An 18442-nucleotide genomic window follows, 5' to 3' on the forward strand; every position below is an offset into this window, starting at 1 on the left:
TACTATCAGGGAGGAAACATCCAAAAAAAAAAAAAAAGACAAAAAAACCTCCCTGTGATTTGCTGCTGATTTAGAAACGTGGTGGGAACATGATCTCCAGGCGAAGATCATCATGTTAACAAATAGAAGTTTATTTTTGCGCATGGAAAATCTGCAGCTTTGGTAGATTTTCATCGTGCAACCCCCAAGAAAAATACACTAAAAACATTAAACCTGAAGTCCAAAGTACCTGCAGATCAGCCGTAGCGCCTCAGCTGCATTGTCATTTGTCTCTGTGTTGTCCTTCATCACGCAGGCTCCAGGTAAACAGCCCTGGCAGGTAGAAAATGCGGCAGAGCTGGGCAGGATTTGGCCCAAAGAGCTGCAAGGAGTCCGACCTGCTGCGCGTTATTAAATAATTAGTGGCTGAAAATGACCTGAAAGTGCAAAGTGTGGCTCATTTAAAGCAGTCAGAGTAAGATTATGGACAAGGTGGCTTCTTTTCTACAAGAGTTGAATCAAGAAAAAGGCCATTTTTATTATAAAAAGAGGGAATTTTTCAGTTTCTAATCATCACATTGACATCATTTTTCACTAAACAATCAGTGACTGTGAAGTTTTATTACCGCACGTTACAGATGCAGCAGTAAAACCTTCCAGATCCTGTAAATTAACGGGAAAAACTGACATTTTTACCTCTTTGATCCTCCAACATGTCCTGTTTCTTCTTGAGTTGGTCACATAAAAATCACAGCTGAAGGTCTTCAGTCATTCTTGCAATTTCGTGACTTTTGCACTCCTGTTTTATGTTTTGTTTTTGTTTCTAAGAGCCCTGTAATCTTAAATTTCTCCTTTGTGAGATTAATAAAGTCTATCTATCTATCTATCTATCTATCTATCTATCTATCTATCTATCTATCTATCATTTCTGACCTTGTGCAGCAGATTCATTCACAGCTCACCTGCGCCACCTAGCTGTGACACATGGGGATGGAAGATCAATGCAGAAGTGATAGAAGCAGAGCTGAAACAAATTACCAGCTGATGGGTTAAACTCCAAAATGAACGTGCTGTGAATTACATTATCTAAAAACGCAAAAGTGCACAAAATTCCTCCTCAAATGTTCAGTTTTTCTTTTATGTAAAGAAAAATTGAAGTTTTGGGCTCTTTTTTGGACAAAACAGTTTGAAAATTGCTCAAGCAAATCCAGGTAATTTTTGACTGTTTTCTGACATTTTTAGTCAAAATTATGTAACAAAAGTCAAACAGAAGATGTGAATAACAGAGAAGGGGGAAAAAAACTTCAATCACAGCTAAAACTGCTCATTTTAGATAAAGTTTGCTTTGTAGTTAAAAAATAAAACAAACACTTTACTTTAAAAATGATTTTATTTATTAATACAGTGGTATACTTAAAATTGTGTTGCAGAGGAGAAAAAAAGTCAGCCACACGTGAAGAGCTAATATCCAATTAAAGCCGTGTTATATCTAAAAATAAAACAGTACTGGTGTGCCATACATAATATATTGTCTATTAGTACAAAAATACATTTAAGGGCACACAATATAGCATCCAGTATCACAAATCAGTGAGGGGGACACTTTGAGAGCACACCCTTTGAAAAGAACATGTTTTAAATGCAATTTTAGCCCGAGTACGTTCCTGATCCTTACATGGCTGTAAAGAGAGCTTTTTGCGACCGTAACATAAGTGTCAATATACTGGTAGAAAAGGTGTTGTGTGTTATTGTCAGGTTACAATTCCAAGGCTCGAGGGTATATCCAGAATACAAAGAAAACCACGTTCACTGTCTTCCGCTTTTTAAAACATGTTTTCTCTAAGTTTTATACAAAAAAGAAAGACATACAAAAAGTTCATTTACAAACAAAAGAAACAAGGCAATCTGCTAGCTTTATTTACAGCCACTTCTTTTCTGTTGTTTTGTTGTTTTAAGTAATGCATAGCAGATAAAAGAAGAGCATACCTTTGTTATCTTATCAACCGTTACTGTGTGCTAAACCCAAGTTCATTTATACAGTGGGTTCACAAAAAAATGGCAAAACAAATGACATTATACCATAATTTATCATAACTTATCTTTTTTTCTCTTAATGAAAAGTGAATAATCTGCAGATAAGGCATCACTGCTTATTTGTGAGTGAGTGCAAGAGTGCACGGAGAGGAAAAAAAAGACAGAAAAAGGAGGAGAAGAGGAAAGATAGAGAGAAATGAGATGTTAGGGAAGGAAGGAACTGAGGAGGCTACTGGACCTGAGTAAAGAACATGCATAGATCTCCCTCAGGCTGGAAGGAGAGACGTGGTACTCGGTAAGAAAGCAAGCTACAAGGTTTTACTGGAGGAAGAACGAAGGAAGGAGCGGAGGAAGAACGTCTCTAGAAGTGTGCTGCTGCTTGGGTTCGTATCCAGCTTCATGTTTTGTCGACTCCTTCAACAGATACGTACAAATGTCTCCACCTGTGTCAAACTTTCAATAAAAACTTTCCCGATGTGGAAAAATAAAACATAAAAAAGTGGCGATACTTATTCATATTCAGTCCCCTGAACTGAAAAAAACTGGTAATTGAATTCATGAGTAAATTTTTTAGTAAATCTTCTTTATACTACTATATATACTTTATGTATATATAGCATAAATATACTGACACAGATTTTTTTTGATGCATTTATGCTGCCTCAAAATGCCATCCAACCAACTATATTTATGTCAAAATTACATTAAACATTGCCTTATGTATAATGTCGACTCTCGGTGACATGGGGCATGCATCAAAGGCTTCATTTCACATCAAAACTTCTAATTGAGTTTAAAGAACAGCTTTGTAACGATCATCAGTGTCTCGTCTTCATCCATGGGTGCCGCAAACACCACCGACAGGGTCTTCTTCATACTCCGTTATGTGCTGCGTTGTTTGTGTCTGGAGTGCGTCTGTCAGCGTATGTACATTGTGTGTGTGTTTGTGTGTCCATCTTCTTCATTTTTATCCCCCACGGTTCCACATTCAGTAACATCACACCTCCTTCTCCATCCTTAAAAGTGGTCAATGAGCACAGAAACACAGTTGGCTCCCACCAGGTAGTTGGGGTCTCCGGGGAGAGACTTGTTCTGCCAGCTTTTTGGGTCACCTAAGGGGGAAAAAAAAAACGACACAAAGGGGGAGGATAGTGAGCGATAACAGCTGCTTTTTATGTAAAATGATGCTGTAATGCTTTTCATAAGCTCCATTCACTTGCCAACTTCTCTTTGTACCACAAAATCATTTTTATAACAAAGCCTTGAACTACAGGTCTCATTTTAAAATGGCTCTGACGGCAGAACTTGATTGAATCTACTGTCCGCAGGCCATGTTAATGCATGCTGGTGGCCTACATCCAAGTGCAGTAGCATAGACTAGTAAAAGCTGTTTCATACTTTTATTGAATGTCCTCAGGATCTTGTCGACTGCAAATTAAACCTCAGTCACTGTGAGGTCCGAGTTTAATTGCGATAATAAACAAACGGGTCTGTGCCAAGAGGAAAGTTCCAGTAATCAATCAGAGGAAGGAGAGCCAGCTGGACAGAGGTCCATCGACACAGAACCAACAGCAGGACAGGAGATATGCAGCCTCCTCACTGACACCGATAGGTGTTCTTTGAATCGAATGTTACCAAAATCTTCTGCTTAATAACTTCTGACAGTTTGTTAACAAAAAGATGGTGAAAAATTAAAACTACAGGGTGTCCCAAAAAAATCTGACGTTTTGTAGGGCAACAATTTTGGCAATTCTTGTTGAAATATCCTCAAATTTTCACAGAATGTATAGAAACAGGTCAAGATTTTAGATTTGATGTTTTACTTTTGTTCTGTTTTCAGGTTGAGCCATGCCGTTCACTCCCAAACAGAAGTCATTTTGCATTTTGGAATACGTTCGCACGCAGTCACCCAAAACTGCAGCAAAATCTGGAAAAACTTCACCAACTGGCAAACAAATTTGGACTTGCTATCAAAAATTTAAAGAGGAAGGCTGCTTATGCAGGGCTAAAGGATCTGGTAGACCATCATCAACATCAGCATATTCAAAGACACAAAATGACTTCTCTTTGGGAGCAAACGGCACAACCTGAAAACAGAACAAAAATAAAACTTTAAACATAAAATCTTGATCTGTTTCTGTACATTATGTGAAAATTTGAGGTTATTTCAACAAGAACTGACAAAGTTATTGGCCTGTGAAATGATGTCAAGTTTTTTGGGACACCCTGTATGTATCTACTTGTTCTTATTTTCTAATGTTCAAGCATTTTAAAAGACTGACTGCTGATTAAAATGTAATATTTGTTTCTACTGTACTAGTGTGACACCTTCCACTGTTCCAGCTCACGCTTGCATATTGGACCAGTGTTGGCGTTTAAAGAGTTGCGGTGTCAGAAAATCCTGCATGAACATACAATTCTGACATTTTCCTCTTTCAGCAGGTGAATGTAAAAACGGCTTCCTACTGTCAGATTCTGCACATAAATGATCCCCCACTGTGAAGCTTTAACACTCAAGTAAAACAGCATTTAGCTGTGGTGAGGAAGGACTGTCCTTGGTTCAGGTGTATCAAACAGAAGGAAAAGCAACACTCATCACTGAGATGCAGTCTGAAGCTGGAAACAGCCACGTTTTGTCACACGGCCTTCTGGAAGTGTTGATTAAGAACATCACATTCGACTCACACTACTGCAGGGCTGCAACTAAAGACTATTTACATTTTAAATAATCTTTTGTTGTTGTTGTTGGATCATTTGATCAGTTGTTTGGTCCATAAATGAGAAGGAAACTGGGAAAAATGTCAATCAGTGTTTACAAAAGGCTAAGATTAGATCCTTAATTGTGCTGTTTTGTCAATTTACTGTCATAGAGAAGTAAAAAAAATAATAATACTAAAATATAAGAAGCCGGAATTAGAGAAATCTGGCCTTCTTTGCTTAAAAACATATTAATCATTTAAGAAAATGGCTGTTATGGATGCTCAGGGAATCACCTCGCACTGCCACAGGTGTGTGAGCTCTCGTGCAAGGGTTTGTGTGTTAAGATCAAAGTGCTACATAAATGCAGCAAAGCTGAGGTACAAAGAGAATCTACATCTGTTCTAAGATTTGTCTTAAGCTGAGAGCTGTTGAGCCAACAGCCTCCAGCACTAATTTCAACAATCTTTTCCACTCGTTGTGTTGGCATTTGCTGATGTTGATTCAAGGTGAGCACGGAACACTTTCACTATTTTCCTTCACACCTACAGTAAATGTAGCTTTGACACTAATGGCCAATTCATTTCGTATGTGTGGGTGCAGGCCGATAAGCACACTGTGGAGTCAAACTACAACAGGGCAGCATCAGTTTGCTGCTTACAAACTGGACTGTAGCACCGCATCAGTGATTAATCCTGAAGTGTGCTCGGCATGGAGGGTACAGGATGTTTGGCTCCATTGATGGAAGGCAAGGTGTGACTGGCAGACAATTCTCTCCTCATAACGAACATTTATTTCAAGCTCCACTTGGTCTCCTGGTACAACCACAGTCGGTTACAAATGTTGGGCTTCACGAGGATGCTCCATACAGACAGCTTAGGGACTTGGTTGGATGCCGAAATATACGTCATGCATATCTTTGTGGAATCGGAATGCTTGAATTGACCCTAATAAAGAACTGCATGCTAGTCATTCTTGACAATGAACAAAATACGTTTCATTTTAGCCACTGAACAGCAGCAGAACTATTAAACCTAAAATTAAAAACTGCATCTGAGTTATGAATGTGTTGCTTACTCCTCCCTCCATGGATTCAAGCCTGTGAATCAACGCCTTAACAGAATAATGTGAATTTTCTTTGGCACAGGTCCCAGGTCAGGTTTTCAGTAATTCAAAAGGAGGTCAAAGAATATTATAGTTCAGCACTTAATATTGATAAAAAGGTAAGGGAGAAATCTGACGTCAGCTTTTGTAAAGGTTCCGCTCAAACATTTGCTCGAAATTTGGATCTATATTTACCCTGTTGGATTTTTCTGATATTTTTGGGAATTTTTTAAACAGAAAAGTAGCAATTTTTGCATCTGAGAAGCTGGAATCAGAGAACATTTAGCATTTACACTGAAGAAATGACAATGAAATGATCAAAACATTTTGACTAATGAAGCACCATGTTCATGTTTCAGCTCTGGCCTGTCTTCAAGAAGTAAAATGTACAAATGTGTTCATCAAATTACTGGTTTGTATGTTTATGTATGAGTGTCCTTACATTCGTGCCAGTAGGACATGAGATACAAACACAACAGGGACATCTAATATGAAAACATTACGTCATGGCTTCAGTTGTGGTCAATAGCTCTACAGTGTACCTTTAAACATACCAGAGGTGGAAAGCCCTGATGAAGGCCTGTATGGTGAAATACTCCATAATTTCATGTCAGTGTCTTTCATTTTAAGTACTTTCATTTGAATTTCAAATGTAATTCTGTCCTTTAGCAGATATCCGCTCTTTTTACAGAGATAAACTGTATCACACTGGTTCTGATTTAAGTATTTAAGTTACACAGTGAGATCACTGTGAACAGGAGAATAACAGAGTGAAGATATGAGAGAGGCAGTAAGATGCAGAGACTTGCACGGAGTACAAAAGAGAAGCAGGGAAGCAAAGTGAGAAGAAAACCACAGAAAGGGACAGGAGGAGGCCAGAGAGTGGCCTTGCTTTACAATAAGAGGATTACGACGCAGCCCGATAATCCTCCCACAATTCAGCAGGACAACGGAGTGAGCTGACATCTCATTCAGCCCTCCAAGTCTCATCCTTAAAATGAGGCTAATTAACAGCTAATCCTGACCACTGCCAAAATTACCACTGTTTTTGAAGACAGTGTACGAGAAGGGCAGTATCAAGGAAAGGAAAAATTAATTACTTTCTCCAGTTTTGTTTTGTTCATCTTCTTCTTTGTAGAAGTTAAACTTTTATTTAAGCCTCAAGTCTTTGTCAGACTGAAAATAGCAAAGTCTTTCAGTTAAATTATAGATTTAATAAAGACTTGTTTGAAGTAGACTGTCTTGGCTTTAATTTTCTTCAATATCATATGTGCATGATTCTCCTTTCATCTCTTTTGCGGCCTACATGCATGAGTGATCAGTTTAAACGCTCAATATAAACATGGCTGTCAGAATTCAACAGTAGTCCGCTTTGTAGTTTTACTTGAAATTTCAAAATGTCACATGCATTAGACGGTAAGCCGTCTACATTTTTTTAATATACTGGAGCTGTTACGTCACTCAAGCACAGATATGACAATGTTTTGAGGTTTATATGGCCACACCTGGGAAGCTCATGATTAATTGTAATAATCTAAATTAAGACTTAGTTATTTTAAGAAAATTTCTTAACTGCAGCTTCTTATCTTGCAGCCGAGGAAGTTGCGAGTGTTTTATCTATTTGCATCCTTTCCAATCTCTCACTGATCCAATTTCACAATCAGAATCTGTTTTGCAAACAAATTGAGGTAAGTCTGAAAAACTAATTGATGACCAAACTAATTTTCCTGCCACCTGAGAGCTGCTTTCAAATGAGACTACTTTGGAAGATAGAGGCTAAATTTAGAGAGCTACATTTTGAAATGATAACAAGATGTCTCTGTGCAACTTTTGAATTTTAGGAAGGATAATGACGGGCATTATTGGTTATGACAGTGCCCCAGTTTCCAGAAGATCTGTAAAAGCTGTTCGTTCTTCAGGTCAGAATTTGGGTGGCTATGTGAGAAAAATCATTCTGAGCAGAGAAGCATGCATTATGATTGTACCCGATGAAATTCAGTTATTGTACGGTCAAGCGTTCAGTGCATGCATGTTAAATAAAACGACAGACATTTGTTAAGATGACTCAAGAGAAAACAAGAGAGAGATGCCGCAATTTTAGCAGGTTAAACGAATAAACCTCAGATAAAGAAAACCAGTGATACAGCAAATGAGAGAATGTGTGTGTGAGTTAGCCGGTATAAATGATGAGAATGAATCAACCCAAAGCCATAAATCAAAAAAAATAAATAAAGAAAAAAAGCAGATTTTCCCCCTAGATTGATTCTCAGGCACTGAGAGAGTGAATACATACTCTAGTTTAATTTATTGGTGCTGGTTTTTGATAGAAAAGAGAACCAAAACCAGGGGTAAAAGCTGATTAAACAGTGACCCAAAACCCTCAATTTGTCACACAGCCAGCCCAAACGACCCCGGAAGAACAGAGAGAGCACAGCATACCCGACGAGGAGTCGGAGGATTTTAGAGCAAAAGACCAACCATCAGGGGTCATTGACGCACAGTGAGGTAAGCGCAGCTCCACAGGCTTCAAAAACTTGAGGCCGTGAGGTCCACACATCACCAGAGGGCTGAGCAGAGTCTCTCCTGTAAACATAAACACAAAACATGGTTATTTAGAATTTCAGGTTGGCTCGTGATTTTTTATTTATTTTTTTAAATCGAGAAAAACATCCTTTGTGTGTCCATCCACGCTTGAAAAATATAGATTTATGTCAGAGCATCTATACTTTAAGATGATTGTATCTTCTTATTTTTTTCCCTCACTGTCACCAGTCACAGCAAGAGCACTGAAAATTGTCTACACAATGCAGGATAAAATGAATTTAACTAATGAAGACATTCATATTAGAAAAGATTTCTCAAAATGCAACAAACAGGATGTATATGTAACCTACATGACAGCCGTATATTTGTCCTGTGATGAAGCAGCAACATAGACAATTAAACTAACATAAAACAAACTGCTTTCACTGATTAATATCACACATCAGGCTTTTCCTGACTAGTTGGACATTCACATCCAAAAAGGAGCAGTTTTGAAGAACAAATAAATAAATACATGAACCTTTACAGTGGCAACAGCTGATTTTATATTGGAGGATCTAATACAAAATCAAGTTTGCAACTTTCAAGTTGCAAAATTATCATACATTTGTTTCTGACTCACACTCACCTGGAAAATGTGAGTTTATTATTCATTCATTTTTTTTTTTTGCTGTTTTTGGTCTCTCCAACTCCTGAGGGAAAAATCTGGTTCTATAGCTGCTAAATTTGACACCATGTTTAGCGGTTAGTCACTCTCTTGGTCTGTTTGTAGTTTGGTGCTGAGCTGGTAGCACACAGTTGGGTTTTACAGATGGTTTGCTGAAAACAGCTGCTGCTTATTACTGAGTAAAAAACTCACTATACCGTAAAGCTCTGCAAAAGCCAAGAGCAGCTGCAGTTTCGGGTGATAACTCTCTGGAGGTGCATCACTATGAGCAATCACTACAGTGTCACATTGCTTTCATGTTGCCATTTGTCAAAATTACAGAAATATAACTAATTAATCTATGTTTTATCCAACAAGCACATCAGTAAATAAGAGATCCTCTCTTCAGTGGCATATTTTCCCCAAAGGACAGCATGCACAATTAAAATGTAATATAACGACAAAATATTAAAATATTTAGGCCAGCTGCATAAAAGTCTAATAATTCAGATGTGAATTAAGAAAACCCTCTGGCATTCTACATCTGTCCGACTTTGATATGTTACCTTTCTCTTTGTCGAGCGGCGGCAGGATGCTGTTGTCTCGACAGACCTTGAAGTAGATCTCCTGCTCCACACCGTCAGGGATGGCACCCTGCGGGATAATTATGCTGACACCTGTCTCAATGGAGCTCAGAACACCACCGTTACAGTTGAAGATACCGCGAGCTGTTGCAACCACAGTGTGACCCTCGTCTTCATCGTCGTCATCATCCAGGGCACTGGGGCTAAGAGACAGACACCTTGCCTGTGACATTCATATTCAGCAGAATACTTCTGATTTAATCTCCACTCAGACGGAGTCTGTTACCTCACTGGGATGGCCTTGGGCACGGCGTTGACGTTGTTATGCTGGTATTTGGAGCGGTGGTCCATAGTGCGTGTGAAAGTGTCCAGGCCACTGTCATGGTCTGCATTCTGGGGCTGTGCGGGGATCTGAGGCTTTACTGGACTGGAGCTTCGACCCTGTTCCAAACACAAGAAGTCTACATGTTAAATCTAGTATTACATTTACTTACACATTTTGGCAACAAGGAACTGCTTTGACCTCTTTTTGACCTTTGACTTTCCACCTGTACTGGAATTGAGATTGTGTTCCTTTTTTTTTTTGTCTGCAAGTCCGCTCAAAAATGACACCAACCAACCATGGTGTCATTGCTTAAGCTTCATGCAATTTTTTTCTTCTTTGTGACTGTGACCGTCACCTGAATTGAAATTGTGTTCCATTGTGTAGACTGAAACCTGCTGCTTGTGATCTCCTTGCATCTGCATATCAGCAAATATCTGAGTTTTATTATGGAACGAACAACATAGAAGACTGTCTATAAAATCTGAGTTTTATCTCTCCACAGCAGTTTTGCTGGGATTAACTGATTGCTACTGTCAAAGTCACACTGACTAGTCTGAATGTTTTGGTATTGTTGTTTTTACTGTACAATACAATAATCAGATATAATATATATGTGTGATTTCCATTCCAAACAGTCCTATTGTGTACCAAAACTAATAATTCTAAATTATACTTGCAACAATATATCTTATAAATGGCACAATGATCAACACAGCAAGTTCAGTGATTTGTGGGACATGCAAATGATGTTAGTAAATATCACATACTTAAAATGGACATGCTGATAGAGATGTGAATATTGATGTTGGTTCTCAGGCTTTGAGAATTTTTTATTAAGTCTGTTGGAACTGATCGAGACAGAGACTCCAGAGTTGAGTTTAACACAGCTAGCAATAATGACTAGAGGGTAAAAGATGAAATTGTAAATGAAATAAACAAGAGACGGGCTGCATAAGATCGAAACATGGGCCACTGAAAATTCAAATTCTGACTGGGTTGAGAGTGTTGATTAACTTTCAGTAACTGGACAGTGTAAAAGATACCTACGATGTATGTGTTGTTTGCAGCTCTAAAAAAAAGTGCCAGTTTCAAACTGCAGGTCAAGGGCTTTAGCTTACTTATGGAGCTCGGATCAAAAGTTATTAAACACAGGATAAATATCTCCAAAGTAAGAAGCAAAAAAATTATTTTCAAATGTATTTGAATGAATCCGGAAACCCAAATCAACAAATGGTCAGATGAAAGAGAACTTTAGCTGTGCTGAAAACGCAGCCCGAGTCTGAGTGGCAGCCGTAGGGCAAAAGAGAGGTGACTGGAGGGTAAATGTGATGTAACACACACATAATGAAGAGTCGTGGTGTAGTCACAGGTGAGGGTAAGAGAGACAGCAAGGGCAAACTGTCTGTGACAGGGTGGAGAGAAAGGCAGCAATATGTTGTCTCCACTGAACAGACAGTTTAAATAATTCTCTCTTTCTAAAAGAAATCAATTACTAACAAATCCGTCTCTGTTTTAAAACACATCAGGTGTTTAAAACTATGAGGTAAATGATGATTAGCAATGTAAACAACAGTACTATTGAGGTTCAGTAACAAACTAAACTTTATGATGCTCAGAATTTGCTATATGTGTACATTATTCACTGATAATTTTCATTTATTACATACAGTATTTTGTTGACAAGTGATTATAGTACACACATAATAAACTCAAAGTTATTACCATCAATACCTACAACTTGTGAGATATTATCCCTTCCGTAACTGATATTGGGTAAGTATGCTCTGAGTAATGTGGAACTGGACAAATTGTTTTGAAAAAGTGAATTCGACTTATAGAAAAACCTGTAACCAAACTGTAAAAAGGTGTAAATACAGAGCGTATACTGCAGAGAGATATATCGGTAGCATAATGAATTGTAAACAGCGCAGCAGCCCCTTGTGAAATTATACAGTTGACTCACATTGTTGCAAATCCTCTGGTCAAAATCTGCTTACCTTTGGAGCAGTTTCAGGCTTGTCGTTAGGCAGAAGGTTGTGGTTGAATTTAGGACTGTCGAACATGCGTGCAAAAGGCCTGGCAGAGGTGGTGTAGGGTTTGGGCACGTAGCGGTTGTAGCTGGATGTTGGTGGAGCCCCAGTGTTAGTGACCGACTTCGGAGGCTGCTCACTAGTGCCATTAACTGGAGACTTCTCAGGGAAACTCTTGTGAGGCAGAAAGTTGGTCTGGACTGTGTCCTCTCGGGCAGGAGGCTTGGCTGTGGAAAAACAATGGAAATCAGCCACAAAATAGTGAGTATCTGAGGGCCTGAATGCTTTGACTTGGTTGAAATTCTGTACATTTTGAAATACACAGCAGGCAGTATTTCTCACAGCACGACATGCATTTGGCAATAAACATGTAGGTATTACGATGTCATACAAAAAAATAACATGAAATCCTGAAGCCTTTTTTTCTTTGATAGAACATAGTAAGTTGTTTTACCTTCAGTTGAGGGCTTGGGCAGTGTGGCTGGTGGCAGAGACGGTGTCACCTGGGGAATTGGTTCATATTTTTTCTCCACTGGACTTGGTTTCTCCACTGACTCCGTCCTATTTCATAAGCCCAGAACCACAAAGTTAAGATACACAGTAGCACATATGAATAACAAAAAAATAATAACATAAAGGATGTTGAAGATAAGTGTAAGTAAAGGAAAAGAAAATGCATTGACACATTAAACCTACATAATATAACCAAACAGATCCAAAATTAATGAGAGTATCAGTGGGACTGAGCATCACCTGGGGTAGCCATGTGCTGTTTGTGCTTGTGGTTGAGGTTTGTTGGGGCCAGCCTGAAGTTTATCAAAGTAAGACAGCTGTTTCCTGTAGTAGTCCTCGTCCTCATCAGGGTCGTAATGGTTGGAACGCACAATGTCATCAGCTACCTTGGACTGAGGCTTCTGGGGCTCTGGGGCTCTGCAGTAGTGTAGCAAAACATTCAAGATGGTAAAATGCCAGGCAGAAGTATTAGAAAAGCAGAAGAGAAAGTTACAGTGACAAATGCCTAAAATGAATATGTGTGAGAACATAGTAACAGTACCATAACTACAGGCTTACCTAAAGGTCCTCTCTTGATCCAGGTTGCTCAGAGAATTTGCTTTAGGGATTACTCCACCCGCTTTCAAGGGTAAATCAGCTGCCTAAAATAGTGGAAGCAATTAACCTTATCAGTAGGATAAAAATGATAAAGGTTCTTTCGATCTGAAGTGCTAATTTCTCAAGAAGTTAAAAGGTAAATGTACAAGTTAAATAACTACTGTACTATCTACAAAGCCAAACAGTTTACCTTGTTTCCAGATAAATCCCCTGTATCTCTGGCTCGGTCCATGGATACTGAGCGCTTGTTCTCAAACATCTTGACCCTCGTCAGGACTGACTGAGGCTTCATGGCAGGGTCATCCTCTTGGTGCTCATCTCTGGCAGGTGCAGGTTTTGGAAAATCTACAGGAGAAGGCGAGGGGGCTTCTGCTTTAGGTGGAGGTGTGGGGCTGGTTTCAGAGTTCACAGGAGCAGGATCATACTGCTGAGGTTTGTAGCCTTTTTGTTGCAACGTTGGTCCCTGGTTATAGGCAGGTCGCTGGGCAGCAGGCTCTGGGGAGCGGGAAGCTGAGGGGTATGAGCTCAGGTGAGAATCCTGGTCGTAGTGCAGATCAGACCCTGGAGCAGGGGGTGGAGGGTCGTCATAACGGACAGGTGCTGGACCTGTCGGTTTACCGTAGCGAGGCCGTCCGTCAAATCCCTGTTGAGGCGGGGGCTCGTCATAACGTAGAGGAGGGGTGTACTGCGAGTCAGGGCCCTCACTGTAGGGCAAACGTGGATCATAGCTCTGGGAATTGGCAGTAGATAGCGGCTGGTTGTAGGGGTTCCACTGTTGCTGGTCGTAGTGAGGCACACTGTTCTCGTAGGGTGGGTTAGAGTCATAATTACGGTACTTTGGTTCTGGGTAACCACCTCCACTGCTGACTCCACTGCTGCTAACATCATACCGGCTGGGTGGGTGGTCGTAATCTCTGTATGGCTGCTGGTCAGGGTGATATCCCTGCTGAGGGCTGTAAGTCACAGGCTTCATGCTGTGACCGATCCTCCCTATGTTGTCTGTGCTGTATGGATCCTTCTGAAACATCTACCAAACAAAGAAAAACAAAGAAATAGTTTAACAATTGCACAGCCTCCACTAACATACTGCATAAATATATGTGATATTTGATAAGAAAAACTACTGGGCAGAGAAAAATTAGTTAAAGGATGAAAAAAAGAACATTAAACAAGTCTGTGAAATTAACTGCAGAAGAGGAAACAAGAAGGGAAAGACCTGAAATAGAGAAACTGAGAGGGAGGGGTTACTAGTCAGACAATATATTAAACAGAAACTGCAGCACAGCCAAATGTTGCAGCTAATAAACATCACAATGTACCAATGCAACTCCAAAATAAACAATGAAATTAAATAAAGAAAGAATAACAAGGTTGTTAAGAGATGCAACAAAACAGTGAGATCCACTTTTCTTGCTTTTACTGACAAATTTTTGAGAATGTAGCGCATAAAACTGTACTGTTAAACTATTCATGGTTTAGACAGTATTTTGATAATTTGATGAATAGATTGCCTTCAAGCATGACACATTCCCTTCTGCATGTGCAGTAACAAAAAAGATGTCACCCGCTGTCTTGGTGCAATTGTAAGGCAACATAAACATCCACAATAATATTTACAATACAAGCACATACTCTTCATAAAAACAAAACAAAAAAAAATCCTGATATCTGAGAAGTAGCCATTAATTATTCATCCAAATTTACTGCACATTTCTGTTTAGACGTTACATGGCCAGATGTTACCTGCAAGTAGCTACATGCCGCACAGGACATAAATTAAACAATTTGAAAATTAATGGCTACTTTTACAAGGAAACAATTCACTGAGTCTGCACTGATAAATACCGCACAAACAGATCTACATCTAGTGGTTAACAGAGAATGAGGCAAACATGTTGCAGCCATGCAAAGAAGATAAGCAACAGTGAGAACTGCAGGATTTCCACTGCTCTTCTACATGGAGGCATAACAGGGCAGCCGTTACCCCCACACCCACTGTTGTTTACCGGCATTTGCTTGCACTCCGACAAGTGCGCACGCACACACACACACACAAACACACACACACACACACACACACACAAACACACACACACACACACACACACACACACACACACACACACACACACACACACACACACACACACACACACACACACACACACACACACACACACACACACACACATCTCTGTCTCTTCTGGGCAGCACTGTGGCCAGCAGACATGCAGGGAAGGAGAGAGAGAGAGAGAAGCGTGGCAGCAGAAGGTAGGTAGGTAGACAGGCAGCAGCAGCAGCAGCAGCACAGGAGTTCAGCCGGGTCAGACCGAGCTCAGGTGAGCCGAGGCCGGGTCACGGAGCATCCAGTGACGATCAGATGGATACCTTTGGTTCTGAACTGGCCATTCCAGACTGCAGAGGTTCTGATGTGACGCTCTGAGGGGCTAGCTCAGGGGTGGGTCTCCTAAGTGAGCCAGCCTCTGGGATGGGGCTTGGCTGGCTGTAGGGAGGAGCCTCATCAGGGCTCAGAACCCCTACAGTTTTTACAGTAACATCAACAGCAGGGGGCGCTGTCTCAGCCAGGGGTTCAGGCTGCTTGGAGATGCTAGGGACGGCAGCGGCCTCTGCTTTCTGTGAAGTGGTTCAGAAATGTTTAATAACACGCGCTGACACACTATAGTGCAGTACTAACAAGTGCTTCTACCTTCTCAGCCCTTCTACAACGATCAGCCCGTCATTTGTACCCAGAGTTTACACTGATATAAACAGCCAATCACCCACCTCCGCATTTAACAGTAGCTGTAGATCAACCAATGGCATGTGAGAGTTAGGAATTAGTAGCAGGACAAGTTTTCATTGTTAGAGAATTCTAATTTGATTTTAATTCTATGGTTACAACACAGTAAGTTGTTATCCCCTTTTATGTTCATTAACACATCATGAGACGACAAACGTTTAGATTTGGATATCACAACTGCCAATCAAGTATTGATTAATACATTTCACAGGTACACTGGATTAACACTGGCATTTCCAACATGCACATAATACTTTCTGGTGTCGTGTTGTCACAGTCCCAATCAAGAACAAAGGCAGGAAGTGCACATAGGTGAGTACTGTTACAGACACTTGGACAAACATGACTTTTTTCCTCCCAGTGACATTAGCAACAGTCACGCTGAATAAGACAGCTTGTGGTAATACAGAGTACAACAATAACAGTAAAACTTATCAAGTTCTTCCTTTCAAAAATAAAAAACACACGCTCACAAACATCAATCAACAAACACAGAGGCAAATAGATAAAATAAATAATATCATAAATATAGCTATATATTATATATAATATTTTTAAATATTACACTAAATACCTGACCACAAAAGTTTTCACTTTAGCACTGATATTGGCTTGTAACAGTAGATAGACAGATTAACTGTAAAAATAACAAGTGCCTTCAATAGCGCCTCCAGAAAACCCTTCTAACGCACACCACGTCCTCCAGACAACAGGGGAGACGTACAGCTCTCAGAAACGCTACCTGCTGCGGCGCTGGTGCCTTGAACCCAGCTGGGTCGATGCGGTTCAGGGCGTCCGGCTGCACTGTGTGCTGGTAGCCAGCATAGCCAGGGGGCTCCTGGATGACAGGTGGGTCCTCACGGACAGGCTCGGAGGAACGGGTGATGGCGGGCTCCGTGGGTGGACCCACATCATCATTCAGCGTTTCATCCAGCTCCTGGTCAGTGTAGGCTCCACCTTCTGTGTCTGTGTCCTCGTAGTCGGAGGTGTGGCGACTGTCGGTGCTGTACATGGAATACTCACTGCCTGGCGCCGACAGATAGGAAAGGCGGTCGTCATGGATGTCTAGGTCATCCTCAGCTGCCCCATCAGCCTAAGAGTGAGATAAAAGCGCGATAAGAAAACATACTACTGCTCTACATGGTTGCTGGGTGTGTGTGTCTGTGTGTTTGTCTTACCTTGCCCTCTGAGACCCACACCAACTGGTTCTGTTGCTGCTGGATTATTTCTTTCAGCGCGCCAAACCAACCATCATTCATGCTGTTCAAGTTAATGGTTGCTGAATACAAAAAGAGGGAAGGGCAGAAAACAAAATCTCTCCAGTCAAATGAGTATGAATATTTTAGGTATCAATTAAGTACAACTATATTATCAGAATCTCACTTAAGGCGGCAGACTCTTTGATCCACAAATGATTGGCTACTTCTACATGTTTGACATCATGTTTGTGGACGACACCAGAGTGATAGTACAGGCACGCATGAGATCGCAGTGTTCCTAAGTATAATGCTTTGTAAGAAGTGGTTAAACCAACTGTGTCATGCTGGAATAGAGACAGTTTGCATGCAAAATTACGACAGTTGCTCTCCTTCCAGATAAAAGCAGGAAACAAAGAATAGCAGGGGTATTGCCAACATCATGCATATACTCTGGGTTTATCTATTTGCAAGTTTTACATCATGACAACATTAGCATACCATTACACACCCTGATTTAAAAAAAAAAACACAACTTTGAAATGAAACATAACCGTTATGTTTCATTTCAAAGTTGTTGACGGCAAAATTGTTGAGCTACAGACGTAGCTTATTGTGTTGGGTTGTGCTGGGTGTTTGGAAAGAAGGCTTGGTGGAGAATTCATATTTATACTCCAAAGACTGACTGTGAGAGGAGAGGAATGCTCTCTAGGACCTGTCAATTTATCATCAACAAATGCTGGTGAAGCATAGTTGGAGCACATCCCTTGACAGCAAGAGTGCAGGTTTAGAAAGTGGGGAGGGGGTGTTCTTGTGTGACAGAGCTCAACAACCTTTTGGGACTTTAACAGAACGAGCCAGGCACATCAAGTGTTGCAACAGCCTCCAACACTGCAGCACTCAGCTGTCAAATGCGTGTGAACCGTCTTTGCCCCTTGTGAAATCTCTTCCAGTCAAACCATCCCCTTATCTCACCCTCTGAATGAACCATCTACTTCTCCCACTGCACTCACTGGTGAAGAGGTGGTGGTTGTTCTTCCTTAATTTGAGGGCTCGTTCATAAAGCTTCCTTGCGCTTTTCCTAGACTCAGGGCAGAGGCGGGTCCTCATGTTCTTGACGCCCTGCTTGGTATCTGGGTTCAGAAACACCACGATTGGATACCACTGAGCGTAGTTCAGACGATCCACTGCATTAGGGGTGATGTCCAGCACTGCATGCTTGTCCTTCATAGACAGAGAACAAATAAAAACAAAAACATGTCGTAAATGTTGCTTTTTCGTATACTGAGCCTTAAATCCCTGTGGGAATACAAGTTACAGTTTGGTCAAAAAAGAGTGCTCTCTGGTCAACAACACCACAAATTTTTACATTTTGTGTGCAACAGACCTTAAG

General features: G+C 40.5%; 1 protein-coding gene across 13 annotated transcripts in view; it reads right to left on the minus strand.

Annotated features, from left to right (window-relative positions):
- Positions 1–1350: 1350 nt before the first annotated feature.
- Positions 1351–18442, minus strand: part of tjp1a (tight junction protein 1a) — a 101774-nt gene continuing 84682 nt past the window's right edge. For 6 of the 13 annotated variants that reach the window (XM_022194757.2, XM_022194755.2, XM_022194756.2 and 3 more), the window contains 13 exons: positions 18063–18273; positions 17032–17132; positions 16596–16946; positions 15442–15687; positions 13244–14080; positions 13015–13097; positions 12697–12873; positions 12398–12504; positions 11911–12170; positions 9875–10029; positions 9571–9791; positions 8254–8397; positions 1351–3125 (listed from right to left, as the gene is read on the minus strand). In XM_022194757.2, the coding sequence (XP_022050449.2) occupies positions 3031–3125; positions 8254–8397; positions 9571–9791; positions 9875–10029; positions 11911–12170; positions 12398–12504; positions 12697–12873; positions 13015–13097; positions 13244–14080; positions 15442–15687; positions 16596–16946; positions 17032–17132; positions 18063–18273 (2988 nt within the window). In that variant the 3' untranslated portion in view covers positions 1351–3030. The remainder of the gene's footprint in view (positions 3126–8253; positions 8398–9570; positions 9792–9874; positions 10030–11910; positions 12171–12397; positions 12505–12696; positions 12874–13014; positions 13098–13243; positions 14081–15441; positions 15688–16595; positions 16947–17031; positions 17133–18062; positions 18274–18442) is intronic. The other 7 variants (XM_051960908.1, XM_022194758.2, XM_022194761.2 and 4 more) reach the window with 5 other exon arrangements.

This window comes from Acanthochromis polyacanthus, chromosome 2 (genome assembly GCF_021347895.1).
Source record: "Acanthochromis polyacanthus isolate Apoly-LR-REF ecotype Palm Island chromosome 2, KAUST_Apoly_ChrSc, whole genome shotgun sequence".
NCBI lineage: Eukaryota > Metazoa > Chordata > Actinopteri > Pomacentridae > Acanthochromis > Acanthochromis polyacanthus.